The 24,156-nt window shown below is 29.5% G+C and overlaps 1 protein-coding gene across 2 annotated transcripts; it reads left to right on the forward strand.

Annotated features, from left to right (window-relative positions):
* Positions 1 to 2,560: 2,560 nt before the first annotated feature.
* LOC132949871 (fatty acyl-CoA reductase wat-like) lies at positions 2,561 to 18,894 on the forward strand. 2 transcript variants are annotated; one of them, XM_061020960.1, is made up of 12 exons: positions 2,561 to 2,777; positions 11,946 to 12,104; positions 13,734 to 13,827; positions 14,873 to 14,995; positions 15,077 to 15,202; positions 15,380 to 15,528; positions 15,813 to 15,922; positions 16,346 to 16,538; positions 17,342 to 17,510; positions 17,666 to 17,790; positions 17,913 to 18,170; positions 18,270 to 18,894. In XM_061020960.1, exons 1-12 carry the CDS (start codon positions 2,632 to 2,634, stop codon positions 18,355 to 18,357), a joined length of 1,740 nt encoding a protein of 579 aa, XP_060876943.1. In that variant the 5' UTR covers positions 2,561 to 2,631; the 3' UTR covers positions 18,358 to 18,894. The 2 variants fall into 2 exon arrangements, with proteins under 2 accessions (XP_060876943.1, XP_060876944.1); XM_061020961.1 differs by lacking the exon at positions 2,561 to 2,777 and adding an exon at positions 7,982 to 8,304 and having other exon boundaries at positions 18,270 to 18,892.
* Positions 18,895 to 24,156: the final 5,262 nt, after the last annotated feature.

Genomic DNA, 24,156 nt, shown 5'->3' on the forward strand with positions numbered 1-24,156 from the left:
CTACTCTCTGAACTTTCATGAAGAACAATATGAAATTTTCACAAAACCGGTTAAGTAATTTACATTCAACTCTCATATTTGCTAAAAGAAATAATTCTCTATTTGAGGCCATAAAAAACAACAAATAACAAATATGTGGACAATCAAATATATAAATACTAATTCACTATTCCTAAAAATGCGTTACGATAGTAATCGAACAATCGAAAACAATTGATCAGAATTTAACGACTTATTCTACACAGTTAGTTAACGTCCAACATAGTATTGTATAGTATAATATAGTACATCATTTTTGTACTCATTGAGTATTGGAAAGTCGCTTAAATTATTACTATGAATATTTTTCTTGGTACCTAATGGAAACAATAATTTGTCAATATTTGTATTCTAGAATCACGTGTTCCTACGTCCGCCACCCCCTATAACTGTCGTGTATTATGTTAATAGCCTATCAATCTATATATTCTATATGGATTTAATGTATATTATTAAAAAAGTGAAAAAAGTGATTTTTCAATCGATTTCCTCATAACGCATATAGTTACGTTATATTATTATTATTATTATTGTATTATAACCTATGTATATCATTGAACGACCTTGGTCATCGAAGGCTATTCGAAGATATTTCAGGAGTTACGAAGCCTACGCTCATGCTTTTAGATTAACAACATATCCCATTAAAATATCAATACTTAACGCGTAAGGTGCATACCTATACAGCCATATATGCCTACAGGTCGACATTACGAATAATGGAAAACAGGCGACAGCTTCTTAACAAAACACAATAAAGAATCTATAATAGATAATTATATGCAGGTGTTTTTAATACGTATCGATGATGTAAATTATTTATATTCGTCTTGCATACTATGTAATGGTACACTTTACTACTCGGCTGCATAGTGTGTGACTATGTGAGTACCATTATTGTCACACAATATTATGTTAAGTAGATATTATGATAATGCGTTATTAGAATTGTTTCGAATTTCTGAGTATCGGCGGAAAAAAATGAAATTGCTAGAAATTATTATACTATTATACAAGATGACTCATCAGGGCGATGTTCTAATAACAAAATCGATGAGCTAAAAAAGGTGGACATGACTCCCTCATTCACCGCGAGCACATCCCTGCCAAGCATGATGCTCATCCTCATTTTTCCACAAAAAATTAATTAATTTAAATGTGATGATTAGAATTTCTATCCCCCTGTGCATCATGTGCATCATGTGCATCATGTGTGAGTTAAACCATATTACGATTTCACGTCAGAAAAAAAATGTTTAACCGCATCGATCAACGGGGTTAGTCATTTCATTTTATGTGCAGTATAATTATTTATACACTTGAATAATTAATTATTATTTTTTACAATATAGGGCCTGGATGACAATATATAGTCACGTCATGGGCTAATACTTGTTAGGTAGGTTTTTAAAAATAATAGTGTATTTAAATATACAAAATACCTAAGCTCAAGCATATAGTTTTATGCTGAATTGAGAGTTTAAGTCTCCACACGAAACATAGTAGGTTAGCGGTTACATATTATGTAAGTTCCCTTACAAAAACAATATACCCGTACGCAATAGTTCCCAGTTTCCAAGACGAAAAAAAAGTTGAAAATTAAAATTTTAAATTTGTTTGTTTTTGTGTTAATTAAAAAAAGGTGTAATTCAATTTACGTATATAATATAGTATTATGACCTATACGGCTATATGGTTATATATTCAATATTGTATAGGTATATTATATGCATTAGATTCAATTAAAATAGGATTAGACCAACCTATGCAACACATATGCAACACAAAAACAAACAAATTTTAACCACACCACAACTACGTTCTGGTTGTCTTAAGTCTGAATAAAGTAAGAAGGAAATTTGTATTCGTCATAATTTTTTTTCGTGTAGGAACTTACGTATGCATACCCATATAGATGATTTTTACTTGCTATACCTCATGTGGGAACTTACATTCAATTATAATTCTATGACGACTTGTCTGTCTCACTAGTCCACTGTATAAAAAAAAATACACAAAAAAAACAACTCACTTCAAAAAATTCTGGTACTGAAAAAAGTTCGAAAATTATAGGATTATTGGGGTTAAGTAAGTAGGTATTCAAAACTTAAAAGTTTTCTGTCCTTTTTTTTTAATAAATTTAACGATATGACTGTGGTCAATGGCATAATTTTTTTTTAGGAATATATCGATTTGCTAAGCATATAATATTATTATATTTTTCACGGAAACACCAATTATTTCAGGAAATTACGACGTAATATACATACATTTAAATGTAAAAACAAATTATACTGAAACTGTCAATGATTCTATGTACGGATCCCTCGAGCAGTGTCGTATCTATTTCCGGGGGTGATCAGTGAGATATATATATATATATATACCTATACCCCTCCTCAATCACTACTAATGATTTCAAATAACCTTATTGGAGATTGGAGATATATATTGCGGTCGTGTTCAATTTCATTCGTTTATTTATTTTATTTTCCTACACGCAAACGAACACGAGATGATGCAAAATTATTAGATTTTTATGGTTTGCTCCTCCGACCAAATTGAATCGCAAATAATATCATATATAATAATATGGTTTCCGAGTTGTTTTTGGAACATTCGCAGTTGCCCGACACGACAGATGACAGCAGTGAAGATCGTTGGCGTCAGTCGATTGGCCGTTTCACACCCCGTCAGTGTTATTCAAGCAGTCAAGTCCTGCAGCGGCACATCAATCGGTAATTTATTCGATTTTTATTACAAATGGTAAATCAAGTAATCATATACACAATATTTTGAAGGCATTGAGTTTTTTATGCCCATCTTGAAAGTTTGCATACACAAACACATAATAACATAGAGTTAGATTCTATAGGCATTGCGATGGTCGACTACACGAATAATAAATGAATAAACGTATTGTATTCAGTTTATGATGCGTCTATTACCCTCTCAGACTTTCATATAAAGTTAATGCTTTAAATATTTTGGATCAGGGGAGTCATTTAAACGTATTGAAATCTTTGCTAAAAACTAGGAAGGCCAGAAAAATGTTCAGCAAGTCAATATATTATATTGTACTATATAGAGTAATACAAACATTTTTTTCTCACTAAGCTCCAATATTAGAATCTTTATACTCTCCGTGTAACAATCTAATATATTATGAATATTGTATAGGTACCTATAATAATACTAAGTTAGTACTTAAATTTAAATATTTTTAGACACTATTGTACCTAAAAACATTGTATTATTTTTTCAAAATACTGGACCCCTCTGAGATAACTCGTGTGGGACTCTGGAAGCTCTAAATTACATTATAAGTACATAAATAATGTATATAAAACAAATGCTGAAATCCTCAATCACACATAAAGTATTTAATATAAACCAAACATTTTTATATTTAATTTAAATAATTTATTAATACATTAATAATAATATCACATAGCCATAGTTACCGGTACTTAAGACCAACCAAAAAAAAAATAAATATTATTCTAATCCATATAATATATAATTATTATAATTATAGTAGTATTTACATTGGTTCATTTTAATTGGATATACTCAGTATGAGATTACGCTTTGTGTGGTTTAGGAGACTGCTGCAGTGCTGCATGACCATTATCTCAAGGATCGCCAAATTACAGTTCCGTTTTAATAAATTAGTATTTAAAAACAAATTTATACCAATTAAATACAAATGTGACATTCACAGATGTGGCAAACAAAAATGTTCCTAATACCCATAAGTGTCGGTGATAAAATGTCTGTACCCTGAAATCTGAATCCGAAAAATTGTTCTCGTCGAATCGACGCGTTAATTGTTTTACTATTTTTATAAGAGTGCTATTTATTTTATTAACATTAACTCAAAATTCTGCGAGAAGCTAATTTTACAGGTATGGCCATGGCCACATTGGCCATACCCGTAAACACGCCTATGATTAAATATTAAACCAAGTTCAAAATATTTTAGTTCAGTAATTAATGTCATATTAAAAGTTTTTTAAGGTAAAAGCAAACACCAAGTCTTCGGGTCAAGTTATCAGCAAAATGTGTTACTGACATATACATTATATTAAATGATACTGTTAATTATATTATAATATTGTTAAATTAAAACGAAAATAATTACTTTAAACCCAATCTGCTCTTACACTTTTAGACTCATTGCTGACCCCAGCCTTGGTACAAAAGCGTACAACGCCAGGTCAGCTGGAGCGGAAGGGGAGGCGAGGGAGTGGGTCGAAACTTCCTGGCCTTGATATTTAGCAATCACAACATGAACGTTATAATTTTGTCGGCTCCTTCCTCGAATTTAGCACCGGATTCAGTATAATGGTGGGCCAAGGAAGCCACAGTAAATTTTACAACCGCGTGTAAACACAATTATTCTAGCGTGCTAATAATGTTTATGGATTATAATATAATAATTAATAATTGTAGACATACACATATACGCATACCTATACCTACCTATTATATTATAGTTATATATTAGCTAAGATCCATTATAAAAGGTTTATAAATGATCTACACTGGCTTCCAATAATTTTCCTTAAAATCAAACTCGTCGACTAAAATGGAAAATGCGCAGATACCTACACCCATCTTACAGTATTATATATTCATTATTTTTTTTTGTTTAACGATCGACGCTTGGTGCTCGCACTAGGGTGCTCCGTTATAGGATTCAATAAACTTGATACCGATTTAAAATAATATTATATTATAGTTTTTTTTTTTAAATATCTTATTGGGGTCAATTTCAAGACTTGGGGTTGTAAATTCAATATTTTTTTTTCTTAAATTAAATTAAATTAAAATTATACTTGTACGATAATAGTTATATTAATACACTAAATTGTAATTCTTTAGATTTAGACTCAAGTGAATGAAGTAATTTATGTCTTTTAAAAATCTACCTAACTTCACGATAATTTTTTTCGCACTATTTCAGGACCACTCGCTATACAGTTGCGCTCATTGCACCTCCTGCTACGTTATTTTCTGTACAAATAGTGCACATATTATTTCTTTTCTAAATAAAAAAAAATAATGATAATAATGTTCACTGATTTCTATTCGGGACGGGATTGGTTTCGCTTCAAATGATGTGTGACTTGATGTGTTGCACTACGAAATTGTGTAAAGTGCAGTTTGGAGGAGACTTTTTTCTGTGAACTCTTCATACGGTTACACCACTTTCAGTGTCGATAAACTATCAAACAATCATATTTATAGAAATGCTATTTATTTTTTTTTAACAATTTAATACGTTTAATCAGCTTCAAGGCAACACATGGTGGTGTACAATTTGTCTCATTTAAATATTCTCTATCAAGTCGACTTGATCACCTGTGGACAATTTTTTAACGGCATACCTTCAACATTTTCATCTGGTTATGTCATGTTACAGCGACGTAGTCGTAAATATACACACATTCTTATATGTATATATATTCTATAGTTGCACTATTGTACATAATATAACAACTACTATAGCAGTACGTTCGAAATCGTATATTATTGGTTTACGTGATCGAAAATGTCAAGGTTCGACGTCCAGAAATTTAAAATTACATGACATATTGACATCGTACTATACAGCCTACCGCTGCTATTGATAGCAGCGCATGGCAAAAAAAAAATAACATAGATTCACCAAACATACAAGCTCACCCCTCCCTCCCAATCATAATTTAACAAATCATTATTCAAATTCTGATTTTTGGAATTTTTAAGTTTATATTTAATTATTGTTATTTTATACTATTATTTTCAAATACTATTGTATTTATTTATTTATTTTTTACCAATTTGTTATATTATACAAGAATGTGTGTATTGGGGCAACCTTTCAAATTGCAAATAAAAAAATATAAAAATATAAAACATCATTAGAAACATGATTAATCGTCTCCGCTCAGAATCGTTGTTCGTACACAACTGTTTTTATTTTGTTGGGTAAGTTTAGGTAATATTTTTTTTTTTTAATGTTGAGGAGATATCTTGTCCAATTTTGCTTAAGACGGCGTGGTGGGTTATCTTAGAGTGTAAGGGAAGTGAAGTTTAAAATTAGAGGATTTGATTGGTTGAATGCGTTTTTGTGAAATTGTGGGAGGCTAGTCAATGAATGGTTGGGATTTTGAGGTCAGAGTGTAGGGAGAGATTGCTGGATTACCAGGGGGAGTATAATGATAAAAGTTAATTTATTAAAATGTTATAAATTTGTAAAAATTGTCAAAGCTTAATAAGTAATATATTCAGTATAACATCTATTTTATATCTGAGGTAAAACCATTATTTGGAACTATTATCTTTAGTGTTTTATAAAGGTTAATAACTCAGAAACTATAGGTATTCATATTAATTGTTAGGTGTATTTCCGATGCATCAACATTTTCAAAATACCCATCTGCTTAACATAAGTAGAAAAACAAAATATAGTAAAATAAACTGTAGAAATGATGGTAGTTATTAGAAAAAAAATTTGAAAATAGTTTATAACACCAAAGAATACTCCTTTAAATGTTATAAAAAAATCGAATTATAATGTTTAACTACGCCGCCTCAATTACCACTCAAACACGACCCAATAGTGCACACAAATATATAGCTATAAAATAAGAGGAAACAATTGCATCAAATCGCATAGCCTGTGTAAATTTAATTTACTACGCATTAAGAAATGAATAGAGATTATTTTGTTCAAATCATTCTAAATCTTTTCTATTAAATATTTATTCAAATTATAGTGAATAATATAAATACAAATTAAAAAATTAACCGCTCTGTTGTAGGAGTCGAGTGTTTCTCGTCAATGAGTAGGCACTGTAGGATGTGTTAGATTTAAATTTTATGATAAACCATTATAAACGATAAAAAACGATTCTGAGTGAAAACATTCTAAAATGTTGGTTACCAAGGTTAACAAATAATTAATTTAACAATAACATTAACATTTTTAACAAATATTCGTATTTTTTTGTTTTTCCCAAATATTTTAAAAATACTGTGCATTTTCAATTTCTTCCTCCTAAAAGTACCAACTATATCAAATTGTTTACAAGGAACCTCCATTTAAGTTGATATCAGAGCATTTTTTCCATTAGAAAAAGTCACTCCAGTCTAAAAAAAAACACACACATCGTTGTAAAATTAATACATTAGCTCAGCTCAGAATCTAAAAAAAAAATATAAATAATTAGTGTTAAATTATTTCTTTTATAAAATATACATATACCAAGTTGTTTTACGCTGATGATTAAAAGTAAACTATATTTATATAGTTTTGTATTGTGGATTGTGAAGAAGTCGATCGTAACAAGTAACATTGAGTAAATAACCGATGTAGTGAGATATAGACTATAGGTATAATTACAAACCAATAATGTTTGAAAATTTGATAAACGTTATAAGTATTTTTTGAGAAAATATATGGGTGCAGCGGTAATAGGCTATCGCGGTAAGCGGTAACATAATAATACGAGTGCGGTTTTGTCCTGCGTGCGTTTTTCGATGATTTGTATACGGTAATTGGTGACGCCTTGAAAAATATTGTCCTCATAAAGACTTCGCTTAAAAATGTAAAAATCAGAATTTGAACAGCATTCACAAAGCGCACGGATAAACCCCTGCTCACCGCGGTAGCGTTAGATCGTGCTCGACGAATCACCCTGTATACATACGGTCTTTGAAGGTTTCATATTTAAAGTAACGATTGTCCGATATAATATATATGTATACGGCGGCGTATACATCGAAGAAAAATAAGACCCGACACCGGTTATTAAAACCCGTGTAATTTACGATTCCTCGGGTATGAGTATAATATGATGGGATGTGCATTTCACCTGTGTCACGGGGAATTTCCCCTGTTTCGCGTGTGACCTAGACCGTCAAATGGTATTTAAGTATATCGTCGGCGTGGTGTTGATGCGGATCCCACCGTATAGTCAGTTCCACCAGAGCGACCGGACTGTGCACGGGCGGCTGCAAACCTCACGATTTCAAACGATTTTCTGTTTCGATTTTTTTATATTTTTTACTCGAATGTTGTACTTTTGTCTGTTGCTTGGATAGATTATTGTCGCGAATTTTTTCCAGAGCAAACACCAAACAGTATATTATTTAGTCCTGTATTAAACAATATCATAATATATAACGAAACAGTATAACGTTGCAAATAACGAGAGTTTAAGCACCAAACCGTAGAGGTCCCGAACACAATATTATTGAACGAGGATTGTACAGGTAATTCATATTTTAAACGTCTTTATCATATTATGTCATATGAAAATAATTTGAACAGTCGTGGGACATTTGGTTTTTAAAACATTTCGGTACTATTCTTCAATCCATTTTGTACGATAATGATTACTTGTTTTAGTTTGTTTTTGTTTTTTCAATTCGACTCGTTATGAAATATCTCATCAAATAATAAATATAAATTATTATGTACTTATTGATTGAGACAGGTAATTTTATTGTATGTGCAGCATAATATTTGTTTATTTAAACTAAACGTACTTATAACGTTTTAAAATGTATTGTTGGTCAAAAATAAGATATTGGGTTCCACAATATTTTTATAAGACTCGTTTATTATACAATATCATAATATAAAAAAATGTGATATCAATAATTTTCATTTTTTTATTTAATAAAATAATAATAACAATCTGTTTTCTATTAATTTCTCAATAAACAAATAAGATAATTCATTTTCTACAGATTATTACTTTTAATGTTACATTTTTATTCAAATTAAGGTATACGATTTAATACACTAATAACAAGTGTAATTATTTTAAAACAGTTTTACCTCAGTCTATAAGCTTTTAACGTTTTGATTTATTTTTTAGTATACCTTCAATTTGACAAATGGAGAGTTTTAGGGCCCAAAGTGTACCATGATTTCATTCATCTTCAGAAAAATGTATGAATCCTTGTACTTACCATATTATATGATTCACGAACGTACCCATGTATAAAAGACGATATACCCAAGTTTTATAGTTGTTTATCTTTTAAAATTGCGTGTACATTGTTTAATTCAAATCGTTTATTTACTGTGGCTGAAATAATAATATAGTCATAATATACTATTAACTATTAAGTATTCGATTCGTATTAAATTAATTAAAAGTAATCGTTAAATTATCTTCGTGCATATTTATGGAAATAGTAAATTCTGAAAAATATCATAATATTGTGCCTGTCAGATGCCAGACCTACAATCGATAATATAAACATATGAGTAATGTCATTGTAATTTTAAATTATAATAGGCACACTAAGTCGTATACCTCTGCTAACTTAGTAATCGAATTATATTATTGTTCTATGGTCAAAGGTCTTGGCATACATTACTTGTTATACATTAATTTTGTCGTTTGACGAGATGGATTTGTAATTTGTATCACACTTTTACACGTAGGGTTGATGGAAACATAACTAAAGAGAAATACTTGAATAATTATATCATGTTATTTCCTATTAACCTTTTATTATAGGTACATTGCACATCGTTTCAACAATAATATCTAATAATATGACCGTAGAAACAATCTAACTTTATTGAAGTTTTCCTTAAATTGTGCCTGATAAATATATATATCTATTATACCTACTGCTGAAATGAGTGAACTTTAACTATTTCTATTATTTACCAATACGCAATACATTTCGGTATATGATAATTATCAGATATTTTCATAATAATATAACCATCGTATTATATTTTGTGTATATAGCCATATAGGTGTACAATTCTGAAAATATTTTTAATTATTTATGAATTATAGATATAGGTACTAACGGACACAGCGTCCATTATCCGCTGTCAATAATATATTACATTTTATTTTGATATTAAAAATTATTTGATTCTGCCAACGCACTACGCGTGCATAAGAGCTAATAGATCTGGCAAGGTTTCGATATGTATAATTTATGAGTTATGGTAGGTGTCTATTACCGTGAGGAATTTGCATTAGCAGCTACATCGTTGGAAGAATATTTTAAAGATTATAAAAAGTAATACCCAAAGGGCTGTATTATGAGAACAAAATCTGCAGATTATAAAATAAGGAATTTATCCGCGATGTTTACAGTTGTATAGTTATACCACGATTGGTATATAATATATATACTATGTAACATGTTAATATATAAGATAACTATGATACCTCATACGGTCACATCTATTTAAATATTAAGCTATAAAGTCAATATTCAAAATATCTCACGAAAAATAAATACAAAATAATAAATTATATACATATTATTGTAGAAAAGCGTCAACAAAATTACATTGCTTTCAAATTAAATCCCTTGTTGTGTCACATGTTACATTTTTCGTATTAATTATCTTATTCCTCTTTCTCGATTTGTTTAGCTGTGGTTGCTTAATCGTCAACAATAACAATAACAAAAATATTAATAATGATGCTGTAAGTTGTAACAATATTAATAATAATCCATACATATTTAATTTTCCTACGAATTTATAGCATATAATTATTTATCCACGTTTTTTTCGATAAGATTATTATAATTAATAATTTTATCGTCATGCTAATGTTTTTTTATTTGAAGAAATATTGAAATTGTACACATTTATAATATAATATCAGTATAACTCGAATATTTTTTTGTTTAATAATTTATATATTAATTGAATGAATCAACATGTATCTATACATGATTACTATATTGTTCTTCAGGCCCTTGACCATAAAATATTTAATTGATAGAAGGCTTGAAAGGGTTTTTTTGTCCAAAAATTATTAATTCCAGTGTAGATGCTTCAGTATTATTGGATAATATAAATTGTTGTCCTCCTCGGATTTACGCAATATCTCCATTCTTTTTCTTTTCCTATTTGTTCTACACGTTCTTTGAAAAATAATTTTTTGTACAGGATGATAAACTTGGTCAATGAGGTCCTATCGTTTCTTATTTGATTTATGATTATTAAACAGTTGTCTCTGTTACCTACTTTTATATTTAAATTATTTTACTATCATACTTTTATTATTTTTATTGCTATTTACTTCAATTTTAGATTGTTTGTTATTACCTAGTTTTAACATGTATTTGAATTGGTTTAAATCCGTTTTTATTTTATTTTAAAATGTATTATTATAAATTATAATAATATTCATAGTGAAATGTGCTGATACTTGTTTATGATATTGTATTATTGTTTATTATTATTTGTATGCGGTAATATCTTCAATTCGGTTTTCGGTTGTATCGTCGCTTTAGTGCTTAATTACATCCGAATATCCAATCTCATTATCTGTTACAGTAAATTATAATTTATAATAAATTATCTATAGAAATCTACTAAATAATAATGCATACACTTCCATGTTTCAAATGTTTACACTGACAATTATGTAGTCATAATGTGTTCGTATTAATAAATAATAATAATAGATACACAGGCACACAGCTGCTAGGTAATTGCGTTTTTATACGAATTAACGTAATAATTATAATAATATTATATGATAGATATTTATTAACAATTAACACACGAACTCAAAAAGCCAAACATATATGCAATAACTAATTTCCATAACACCTATAGTGGTAGGTATACCTTATGCCTATATTATGGTATATTATATTTTAAGGACGCGATGGTAATTTTTTTATTATTTCACTATGCGCTTCATTAATTTACTGATTAACATAGTATAAAAAACGTATTTGGTCAGTTTGGAAAGTCGTGCACACTTACAGGCATTAAGCTATATATCCAAGGATATATGCACCTTAATATACATTTCAATTCATTACTACAACAACAACATATTATTGTTCATTATTGGTAACTCGTATATATTATTATTTTCACATTTCGTATTGTTTTGACGTTTCAGGATGCCTGCCGACATTGCAGTGATGGATAATTTCGACTCGAACAGCCAGAGCACAGCTCATGGCCTTTCGGAAATTCAATCTTTTTACAATGGTACGACGGTTTTTTTGACTGGCGCCACTGGATTTGTGGGCAATTTAATACTGGAAAAACTAATCAGGTAACAACTATTCATTCGAACATAATATACTACATTACGCGATACGCCATTGTTTAATCGCATTTAAATTGCTTATTGTTAATGACGTGCATATTTTGGGAGTTCGCAACACAATATTTGTTAAATATATTGAGACACACAATAATATTATGATATTATTACGTGTACGTTTAATATATACAACCGTTTAATTTTAAACTTAAATAGTTTATTGATATTATAGGCCACAAGGTTTTAAAACTAAAAATTAAGAATTCCTAGCCATGTACCTATTGATTTAAATAAATTAGCATAAATTCTAATATATAAAAATTATAATTTTTTTTTGTTTAATTATTACTAGAAAATTAAAAAAATATTGTGATGCTTACTTTATTTTAATTACTTATAAAAAAACCTTACAAGCCTCAATGTTTCATCGATTGACTATTGATTGGTTGTAAAACACCACCTATAGACTATAGTAAATCCGATGAAATATGACAATGTCAAATGAACTGCAAAAGTATGTCCACAAATAATTGACGAACTTTATGTAGAATGATTGTATCTACCTATACCACATTATTGATATTTGACCACGATTTGAATTTTGTTAATTTTAGTCTAAATAATAATTGTATCTATGTACGCTATAATAACCTTATGCGTAATATTGTGTTACACACGGAAAACGTTGATATTCGAAACTATTTTGTGGAACTATAATTATACTGTATTCGATGCACTGATCAGTGGCATACCTACATCACGTAGTACAATATATATACATTATGAATTATTTAAAAATATTATTTATAACCAAAATGGCGGACGAAAACAATATAACTTACAGTATCTACTCTATAATTCTATGTTATATTATAAATTAAAATTCATACTCAAGATTTAAATATATTCCAATGGTCGTATATTATAATAGTTTATCACGTCATCAGAATACTTGAGTGCTTAGCTGTATACACAGTTTACTATGATTTATGATTAATAACAAAACACTGGAAACAAAGCGCGTATAAATAATATACTGTGTACGTACGCGCAGAATATCTTATAAGTTTGCGTAAACTGAGTTGGTTTTTCACATTATTTTTTTACACATTTCCATTCCAAATTTGTGATTTACTTCTCAGTCAGATTCATCTGATCACGCGTATACTATAATGATTTGATATACCAAGGTCCTGTAAAAAGCTCTTCTATAAAAGTAAATACCTATACTGCCATATATTGACCGAATCATACCAAATTTTATTTTGTTTATATGTATAACGATTTATAATACATTAGCATGTCGACATGCTTTGGATATTTATTACATTGTGTATAGTTACCTAATGACATTCCATTATACATTTTTGTTTTATACAATTTAACAAAAATGCAATATGCATTATATTAACACCTCTAATGTTTTAATAATATATTTGTTCCTTCAAAAATTCCAATATTTAAAAATAATAATATTTAAATACCTACCTATGTGATTGAACATTTTCTGTTTTAACTGACCTAATATTTGAGAACACTTAACTTTTGGTTCTTAATAATGATTCTTGATGTAGTATATTAAGACAATATATATATATAAGAGTAAGTTAATAAAAATTGTTTTCTTTTTTATTTCAGAACTTGTTCTGGAGTTAAAAAAATTTATGTCTTGATCAGGGAGAAAAAAGGAAAAACTACAGAAGAAAGGTTTAAAGAGCTCTTCAATGACCCAGTGAGTAAATATTTTTATTTATTTTTTTTAGTTTTTTACTAGATTTAGAAATTTAACTATTATTATATACAGATAATAATTTACGATTGGTTTTGAATATATTATTTTACAGCTAAATTGTGTTACATTAAATATTATATATTTTCAACATTTGAATATATCATGTTAATCATATTTGATTGTCTTGTTCTACTGGATCGAAATTATGAACATAATAATCAAATTAAAATAACTGTTTGTCTAATATTATTTAAAATTTAAGTTACCAAATATAAATACTAAAATTGATTTATTTTCAAACGTACTATATTATACCCGTTTATGAATACAAAATAAACAATACATGCAAATGGATTTTGACTAGGTCATATTTATTTTATGTTGTTTCTATTTCAATCAAATTTGTTTATAAAAGTGGCATACAAAAGAACAATAATAAAAACATATAAAACGAACTGCAAAAAGGATATCATATCTGAATGTGAAAAATATAATGAAAAAAATATTATTGACCTCTAAAAGAGACGATATAGTATTACTATAGGGAACTGAAATATGTAATATATTAATATTCATAAAATTAATTATATAGTTAAAAAATATATATTTAAAAATAAAATGTTTATCCAAATAATACAATTTATTATTTAGTAAAAGTTTATAGAATGTAATGAGTAAAACTTAAATATTTAATAAAAAACAATTTGACTATAGATTTTTATTTTAACTTCCGCATGCATTGGTGTACATATTTCCACCTAATCGTAGGAATATTCTACGCATGTTTGTTCATTTGCTTACATTATTAATTTTCCTTTTTCTAATCGTATCTAAAATCAGCGTATTACGATTTATTAAAATTAAATATAGCAATAAAATCAACGTAAAATTACTATGGTATCAATATAAAAAATCATGGCCAATCGTGGTCATGTAGTCAAAGAATAATAAAAATGAATAATAAAAAATAATTATATACCATTTATATATTTTTAAATTTATATTCAGTTAGGTAAAACGTGAGGTGTACGATTTATGATTTCAGGTATTTGAATTAATGAAAAAAGAACAACCCAACTATTTAGAAAAGATCACAGCGGTAATCGGTGATTGTTGTTTGCCAAATTTAGGGATACAAGAGCAACATAGGAACATAATGAAAAATGAAGTAATAACACTCAACAATAATTTATTATTATAATAATCGTTAGATTTTTGTTTTATAATAACACTTTTTTTTTAAACTAAGGTTAACATTGTTATACACTCCGCCGCTACAGTAAGATTCGACGAGCATTTAAGAAAAGCAGTTAATATCAATATAATCGCCTTGAAGGATATGCTGAAAATGAGCCAAGGAATGAGAGACTTAAAGGTAGGTAATGCATTAGTATGCAAATCTATTGTTCTATATATATATATATGTGTGTTTTTTTTTAATAAAATCATTCATGATAAAATTTATAATAATAATACAATACTACTAAGTACCAAATTAAATAGTTATTTGTTTTTATCTTCGTTTTATTTATATAATATTGTTTCCGTTTAGGCTTTCGTTCATATTTCAACAGCTTATTCGAATTGCGCCGGGAGAAAAGTTGTGGATGAGGTGTTCTACAAGCCACCGATATCTGGAGACAATTTATTTCAGCTCGTGAACAGTCTTGACGATGACTACATCGATATAATTACTCCTTCGTAAGTACCTATGGTGCACCTATATGATCTGTACTCGTGGTTAACAGATAGAGCAAATACCACGACTTAATTGATATTAATTTATACAAATACGAATATTTAGTATACAACAAATAAATTTAGAAAAAGTAAAGAGTTAATTGACTATACAATATATAATGTTTCTTATATTGTTTATGACTTTAAGAGTGGTAGCACTTTATGAGAAAAATTCATCGACGGTTGAAAAATTGTTTCAAAAATAAATGAAGACAACTGTTTTACTTTATGTTTTATTCATGTAGATTGTTGAAGGAGTGGCCAAACACATATGCGATGACAAAAGCAATTGCCGAAGGTGAAATCGAAGCACACGGCAAAGGGTTACCAATCGGAGTGATAAGGCCGTCGATGAGTGAGTGAATACTATATATGAATGCATCGATTCTATATTATATTATAATATAATATGTAACATTTTGGTGCAGTGGCGCAACCGGTCTGAAGCCTCTTTAACCGTATTTGAGTAGGTACCTACTGTTAACCAGTGATAAAATACAATAAACTGTAGAAACAGTTAAGTATTGTTGATTACAATAACAATATTTTTGACAATAAGAATATGTCATAACTTATAGGTAATAGCAATTAGCAATCTTATTATATACGTAAGTTGAAAATACAAATATAAATTACGGACTCTTCGCAACCCTCCCCACCCCTCAGCACAACCACCAAGAAATTTCCGGTTGCAATACTGTTACTGTGTATCGTCGCTGTTGTCGTTATTACGAAAAAATAAAACGTTTTTTTTTTGTATATTTGATTTGAATCGTAGTCGTGGCCACCGACAACGAACCGGTCCAAGGGTGGATCAACAACATCTACGGACCGACAGGGGTCGTCGCGGCCACCGGTGTTGGACTCATGAGGTGCATGTGCGCCGATTCCGATCAAATAGCCGACATCGTGCCCGGAGATTTCATCAGCAACGCCGTTGTGGCCTCCGCCTGGGACATCCACAACCAATGGTGAACAACGATTTTACAAAATTATAGTACCTAACGGGGATATGATATTTTCGTCGTATTACAATTCAATTTAAAATAAAAATGTTCACCGGCCAACGACTAACCCCCCTCCCCACAACCGCACAAACACAAAACAGTGGACGCTAAACTTTTCCAACAAGTCAGCTAGGTACTTTAAAAATGTTAAGTATCTGGTGATGTTCGATCGCTATTTATTTAGGTATATTATTTATATAATTACATGAAGCGTAATAATATTTTTCTTTTATTACTTGATACTTCTCCATAGGAAATTGTATTTTTTTCTCCAATAATAAATACTTTACTTCATACATATAACGCGTAAAAGTGTGTTAAATATTACGCGCGTGATCAACCGATATTGGGTATAATCAATATTTTATACGATCGACCAATATTCCTTTGAAGATCAACTGGTTGGTGACCCCTGCCTCAAATGATGATAATTACCACAAAGTCAGTGGAAAAATCTGTTCTAAAAAAATATACTGCATGGTCGCGGGTGGAGGGACCCTAAATTAAATTCGACATTCCAATTTTTTTTTAGAACTAAGGCTTGCATCTATTTGATAACTGAAAATAAATAATGATTGTAGGTTATGGTTTTAACTTTTAGCACCACGCTTGACTGCTGCAATCTTATTACTACACTATTATTTTACTAGTTCAGCAATAATTAATTATATTGCAGATTTTCGTTTTCGATGTTTTGATACATAATCGTTGTGCCGTAATGGTATAACGTGTACAATTAAATTAAAACATACTATAAAACATTTTAGGAAAAAGCATAAAAACTCCAATTGTGAAGTTGAAGTAGACGGTTTGAATAAGGAACAGTTCGTGCCACCAATTTACAATGTCGTTTCTTCGAGCTCTAACCCATTGACATGGGGAGAATTTTCGGCGTTCAACAAAAAATATGGATGCCACACACCTTCTATAAAAGCGGTGAGTGTTCCGAAGACGTTTTTACTTAAATAATACCTGACATAATATAACATAATATTATGTTTAATTCAAAAATGGTTATTGATATTATATTGTATTGGATTATACCTAACCGGACGAAAATCATCGTTTTTTTTCTCATTTGTTGTACATAGATCTGGCCATTTATGTTGAGGCTTACCAAAAACAAATACGAATATACAATTTTGTGTTTTCTCCTCCACATCTTACCCGCGTTCATTATCGATTCCTTAGCCAAACTAACGGGAAGAAAGCCACAGTGAGTACACGACACCGAAAAATATAATTAATATTATATAATATACGACCCAAAATAAAACGCGTCTCCTCGAAAACCTATTGTCTATACCTAACCTAACCTAACCTATTTTCACTTTTCAGATTATTGGATGGTTACAAGAAAATGCACAAATTCTCCGAAGTCATAGCGTACTTCGCACTACAATCGTGGACGTTCCACGACAACAACACAAAGTCGCTAATAAAAAAGCTGTCCAAACTGGACCAGTCCCTGTTTAGGTTCGACGTGGCCAAATTAGACTGGAACGAGTATTTCAAAAAACACGTGTTGGGCATTCGACTGTACATCTTTAAAGATCCAATGGACACCGTGCCGGAAGCGTTAAGACGAAATACAAAGTCAGTATAATATTCACTGTCCGGCAGACATAATTTGTCGTTATTTTTTATTGTCAGTATTTTGCAGTTTATTAATTATTTTCCGATTTATGTTTTCAGATTGTACATGATTCACTACACGTTAATGTCCTTTTTGGTGGCATTATTGATGTTAGTAGTTTATGGACTGTTCCTACTATTCGTGTAGGTAATTCAAATCTCTGTTGTGCCCTAAATGGTAATTATAATAATCGTACATAACAAACAAAATATATATTTACTGTAATATTATGTACTCGTTCTAATATGTACTTATATTGGTACATTTATCGCCTAATTATTGTGAATTTTGTTTTGTATCTCATTACGATGTACCTATTTTACTTTTACTCAAATTTGTATAAATTTATGAACATTTTTATACTAAAATTTATTTAAAATTTAATAACTTCATTTTTTCAATACCTACACTATAATATCTATAGGTACTGTTATTATCAATTCTACAAACTCGTTCTTGTATGCACGCACGTATTCTATATTATAATATTATGTAGGTATAATGTCTCTGATTTATTGTAAGTACAATTAATAATATTATTATTATTGTCAATATTGAATTATTGTATATATATAAAATGCCTAGTTTTAAAACGTAGGCAGTTTATATTATGTCATTGATTTTAAGATTATTGTGTGTAACTTAAAAGACTTTTAGTTATTATGTACCTAAATTATTATAATAAATTATTATATTTAATATATTATTTGGTGAAATAAATTATTTTTTAACTGAATTATTATTTTCATTCCGCGAAAGTGAGTTTTTTCAGTGAAAGATTTACATTTGTGAAGTTCTGTTTGTCTGTTATTTGAAATATTTTTTGAATTAAATACATACATCCATACAGGTACACATTATTTTTATATGAAACTAGCTGATCCCGTGCACTTCGTTGCTCGTTAAATGTACCAACTCTATATGACTCAAACTTTGTTCAATTCGTCATTTAATATTCAGTGTATAGTGTTCAAAATTTATCTTAACGTTGCCTGGAATAAAAATTCTGATTCGCAGCAGTAATGCAGTATATTATCATGTAGGCATCTACCTGCGGTAGATCGCGGACCTCGTTCCCTTTGTACGTAAGTGTATGATTTAACACTGAAGTATCAAAGTTATACCAAGTTTGTCGTATTCCACCTTTGGTGGATTAATTATATAATCAATTAATGCAAAATCCTAACCTAACCTAACCATACTAATATCAGATAAATAAAAAAACCGAATTTAACCATTTTTAAATTAGCCTGTCTTCTTCCCAGAGGTCTAATCTACACACAAACATTAATTTATATATATATGTATATGTAATATATAAAATTATTGTGTCACAATGTTAGTTACCATACTCCTCCGAAACGGCTTGACCGATTATTATGAAATTTTATATGCATATTCAGTAGGTCTGAAAATCGGCTACTATCTATTTTTCATACCCCTAAGAAAAAATTAAAAATAATAATAGTGTATTATATATTGGTTGCTATTGATTAATCGGACATGTGTTTGTTGATTTGTATTATTATTTTTTGTCACTATATATATATATATATATAAAAATGAATGTTTGTGTGTAGATTAGACCTCTGAGAAGAAGATAGGCTAATTTAAAAAGGGTTAAATTTGGTTTTTTTATTCATCAGATTTTAGTGCAGTTAGGTTAGGTAAGGTTTTTAGTTAGGTAAGGATTTCGTATTAATTGATTATATTAATTCACCGTAGGTGGAATTAAGTAAAAACGACAAACTTGGTGTAACTTTGATACTTTAGAGTTAAATCAAACACTTACGTACAAACAGCACGGGGTTCGCGATCTACCGCAGGTAGATTGCCTAACTGATAATGTACTGCTGCGAATCAGAATTTTTATTCCGGGCAACAGAAAAGTTAAGATAAATCTAGAACATCATACACCGAATATTAAATAACGCATTAAACAAAGTTTGAGTCGTTTGAGTCGTATACGGTTAGAACATTTAACGGGTAACGAAGTGCATGGGATCAACTATAGTAGTATATATTTTTATGATTTATTATAAATTATTATTAACTTTTCAGTAAATATCAACTTACCGTAGGATGGTGTGAATAAGTTCGTGGTATAAAATATAGGCTATACCATATAATTAGTAAAAATATTATGAAAATTTCATTGTGTATATAAACTAGGTATATAATAATATACGTGATAGTTTCAAGTCCCCAAAGAAGGGCATGAAACCGCTTATGAAAAATTCGGTTACCGGGTTAGGTTAAATTAAAAAATGTTCGTAAGTGTTTACTGGTTTTATTGTAGGAAGTGGTTTTAATTCTTCAAGATTACCGGTAACCACTTCGGAAACGGTTTTTCTCGGAAAATTTTAGTTTTACTTTAATTTACACAAAACAAATATCCCCTTTATAAAACGATTTAGGAACAAGCTAAATTAAAAAATAAATATGCTTCTAAACACTTGGTTTTTTTTTCATTTGACTATAAAAAATGGTTGGATAGTGCTTTTAAAAAAAAAGCACGCTGTTGCACAGATATATCAGTTCTTTCTTTACGTGCTGTGAGAATTTGGTATTTCTACAACAAATATGGTGCGAGAAAAGTTGTCCCACGCAAAACAGTTTTTGCTATGTTCCACATTTGTAAGACGGAGACAACACTTGCGGGTTAGTCCGTAGTGACATCCTCTTATCATTGCGGCTACAGACAGTATACCATCTTTTATCGTACTTATTATTACATTACATTTATTAACCGCAGGTAGATTGCAACCTACCCATACCTGATGATATACTGCTGCGAATCAGAATTTTTATTCCGGGCAACAGAAAAGTTAAGATAAGTCTAGAACATCGTACACCGAATATTAAACAACTCATTGAATAAAGTTTGAGTCAAATACAGTCTGTACATTTAACGGGTAACGGAGTGCACGAGATAACCTAAAAAATAACATGTACTTCAAATGTAGTATTTTTATTTTTATAAAATGAATGAATTAATTATGTGTGTATATATCAGTGTCTGGGGCGGGTCTAGACCCTCTGGACCCCCGTAAATCCGCCACTGAATTTGTGGAGAAGTTGATCGTAACATTGAGTAAATAACAGAGTTTGTGTATTTTTCCATTTTTTTTTTTTTAAAAAAACAAATAAAAACGGTATTTTTTGTTTTAAACAGTTTATTCTGTTCAAAACTATGTTTTAAACAAAACAAATAGTTTGAGTTTTAAACAGTATAAAACAGTGTTTAAACAGTATATTTAAAACAGTATTAAACTCGAACAATTTGTTTTGTTGAAATTTTAAAACATCGTTTTGAATAGGAAAAACAGTTTAAAAGAAAAAAAAGGTGGATAAGTGGATGTCGCTCTGCTGTACGGTAGGTTACAAGTGGGTCACTGTAATGGATGGTGTTAAATTTGAATTCAATGATATAATATCATTGTATAAGAAAAACGATTCTGAGCGAAAACGGTCAGTCAGCCTATGATTTTACCAAGTATATTTGATGATATTATTGTGAATAAAGTAATTTATATATAACCTATTTACGTGGAGCCTTGTTTTAAATTTTCAATCCTTAGCCATAAAAGTTAAAAATTTATTGATATTTATAGAAAAAAAACTAAAAAAATTGAAAACTGACAATGTCCGTAAACAGCTCAAAAAGAGACAAAATATTTTCAACATTTTATGGTGTATAGAAAATGCTAATATAAACATTCAGTGAAATTGTCAAGTATCTACAGTCATTCGTCTTTTAATTACAATAAAATAAGAAAATTGTTACATGAGAAATCGAGTAAATATCAAATGTTGTAAAAATATAAATTTCAGACGCTCATAAAAATTTAATTTAAGTTTCTTCTAGACATTTTTTTTTTGATAAAGGTAGACAAACTTATGAGTAATCTTATATTACATTTTCAAATCTTAGATTTAAAAAGAAAAATTTTTATGAATTCTCAACTCAAAATAATTTGCTATTTTTCGTGATTTTTCCGTATTTTGTCAAAATTTGAACTTTAAATGCTTATAATTAAAAACTGTGACTAAGGATTTTTAATTTTTTTCATATGCCTTTGAAACAATAACCTAGGAGCCTTCTATTAAATTTTCAAGCTTTTTTACTCAACAGATAAAATTTTATTGATATTTATAGAAAAAAAAACTAAAAAAATTGAAAACTGACAATGGCCGTAAACAGCTCAAAAAGAGTCAAAATATTTTGTAAATTTTATGGTGTATAGAAAATGCTAATATAAACATTCAGTCAAAATTTCATGTCCCTACGGTCATTTGTTTTACAGTTACACCAAAAAACCAAAATCGATTTTCTCGAAAACAGATTTTGCGTAGAAATTCCCGTTTTTCCTTAATTTTTCTTTTGTTTTTCACGTTGCTTGTGAAAACTACTGGGAAATTTTTACTTTTGACCCCCCAAAGTACCAACTAGATTCACTTTCCTATCAGAAAAGTTACTATTGAAGAAAATCTAAGCACTTTTACTGTCCTAAAAGGTGATGACAGACACAAAAATAAAAAAAAAAATAAAAAAAAAAACACACATCATTGTAGAATCAATACATTCATCGCTTCGCTCAGAATCTAATACAGTTTTTTAAAAACAAAACACAATATTCACTTGGATAATGGATTTTGCACTATTTTAATCATATGTTTTATTCGTTTTAAACATAACATAACAACTAAATAACCAATGTAGTGATAGACCTACTCCCGATCTGGACTACCTATATATAATTACAAATCGATAATATTTGAAAATTCGTTGAAGGTATTTGAAAAAAATATATGTGCATTTTACTATCGTTGTTGGAGTAAACACTATCCTTTGTAGGAGTCATTGAGTCAACATTATATTTTGTAGGAGTCAACACTTTCTTTTGTAGGAGTTAACACTATGTCTATATGTAGAAGATTACATATACATTTGTAGGAGTTTACCATTCCCCGGTAATAGGCAATCGCGGTAATCGGTAACATAAAAACACGTGTGCAGTTTTGTCCCGCGTTCGTTTTTCGATAGTTTGTGCGGTAATGGATGACGCGTTGAAACTGGTAGCCCAATGGTTACCATTACAAGAAACATTTAAGTACATGAAATATTACCATAGAAAAAGATATACAGTAATGGCGCGAAGCTAAGTAAACAAAACAAATAGCGAGTAGCCACTAAAGTATATTAACATGAGACAGAGTAGTACCATTGAAAAACTGTGCTAACTTGTGCTAATCTATCGCCCCGCTGTACAGGGCAAATGGCTGAACACCGTATAAGGTTTCAGTCGATCAGAAATATTGTGCAGATGGGAACGGGGGAACTCGCGACTAGATCGGTTGGATGGATTAAAAGTTACAGTACTTTTGACTAGTTTTGAGTCCGATTTTTCGTATGCAACGAAAATATCGTAAAATAATATAATATTGTAACTCCGATCCACCTCTTATCCGTCACACTACTCTCGTTGCTACGGCAACATTCACTCTCAACCAAATTCAAATCATATTATTAAAATTTAAGACCACGTATTTCTTGTCTCCTACTCGACTGTAACTACCATAATAAATTTACGTATAAGACGTGTTTTAAAAAAAGTTATTACTTAAGGGGATTGCAAACGGACAGTTTTTAAGGAGTTCAAAATAGGCAATATTCAAATTGTATTCATTTGCAGGGTCTTGTGAATGTGTGAGACGTGAGTGGTAAGTTAGTGTGTGACTGTGTGTAAATAAAATAGTGGAGAGCTGCCGCACGTGCACATACTGCCCGTGAACGCTAAGCAATTTATGCTCATTTCTATGTACTTTTTGTCAATCATACCGATGTACCTATTGATTTGAATTCGTTAATATTTCTACTTGACATCGATTAAGCCACATTTTAAGATATTCTATTTACTTTTCAAATGACCAACATTTAAAATT

This window comes from Metopolophium dirhodum, chromosome 8 (genome assembly GCF_019925205.1).
Source record: "Metopolophium dirhodum isolate CAU chromosome 8, ASM1992520v1, whole genome shotgun sequence".
NCBI classification, from domain to species: Eukaryota; Metazoa; Arthropoda; class Insecta; order Hemiptera; family Aphididae; genus Metopolophium; species Metopolophium dirhodum.

Bases quoted from the DNA above. Each gene is read 5' to 3' on its own strand.
- LOC132949871 (XM_061020960.1), top strand. From the start codon at position 2,632: ATGGTTTCCGAGTTGTTTTTGGAACATTCGCAGTTGCCCGACACGACA. The intron at 13,828-14,872 runs GTGAGTAAATAT...TTATGATTTCAG, and splicing joins AAGAGCTCTTCAATGACCCA to GTATTTGAATTAATGAAAAA. The intron at 18,171-18,269 runs GTCAGTATAATA...TTATGTTTTCAG, and splicing joins GCGTTAAGACGAAATACAAA to ATTGTACATGATTCACTACA.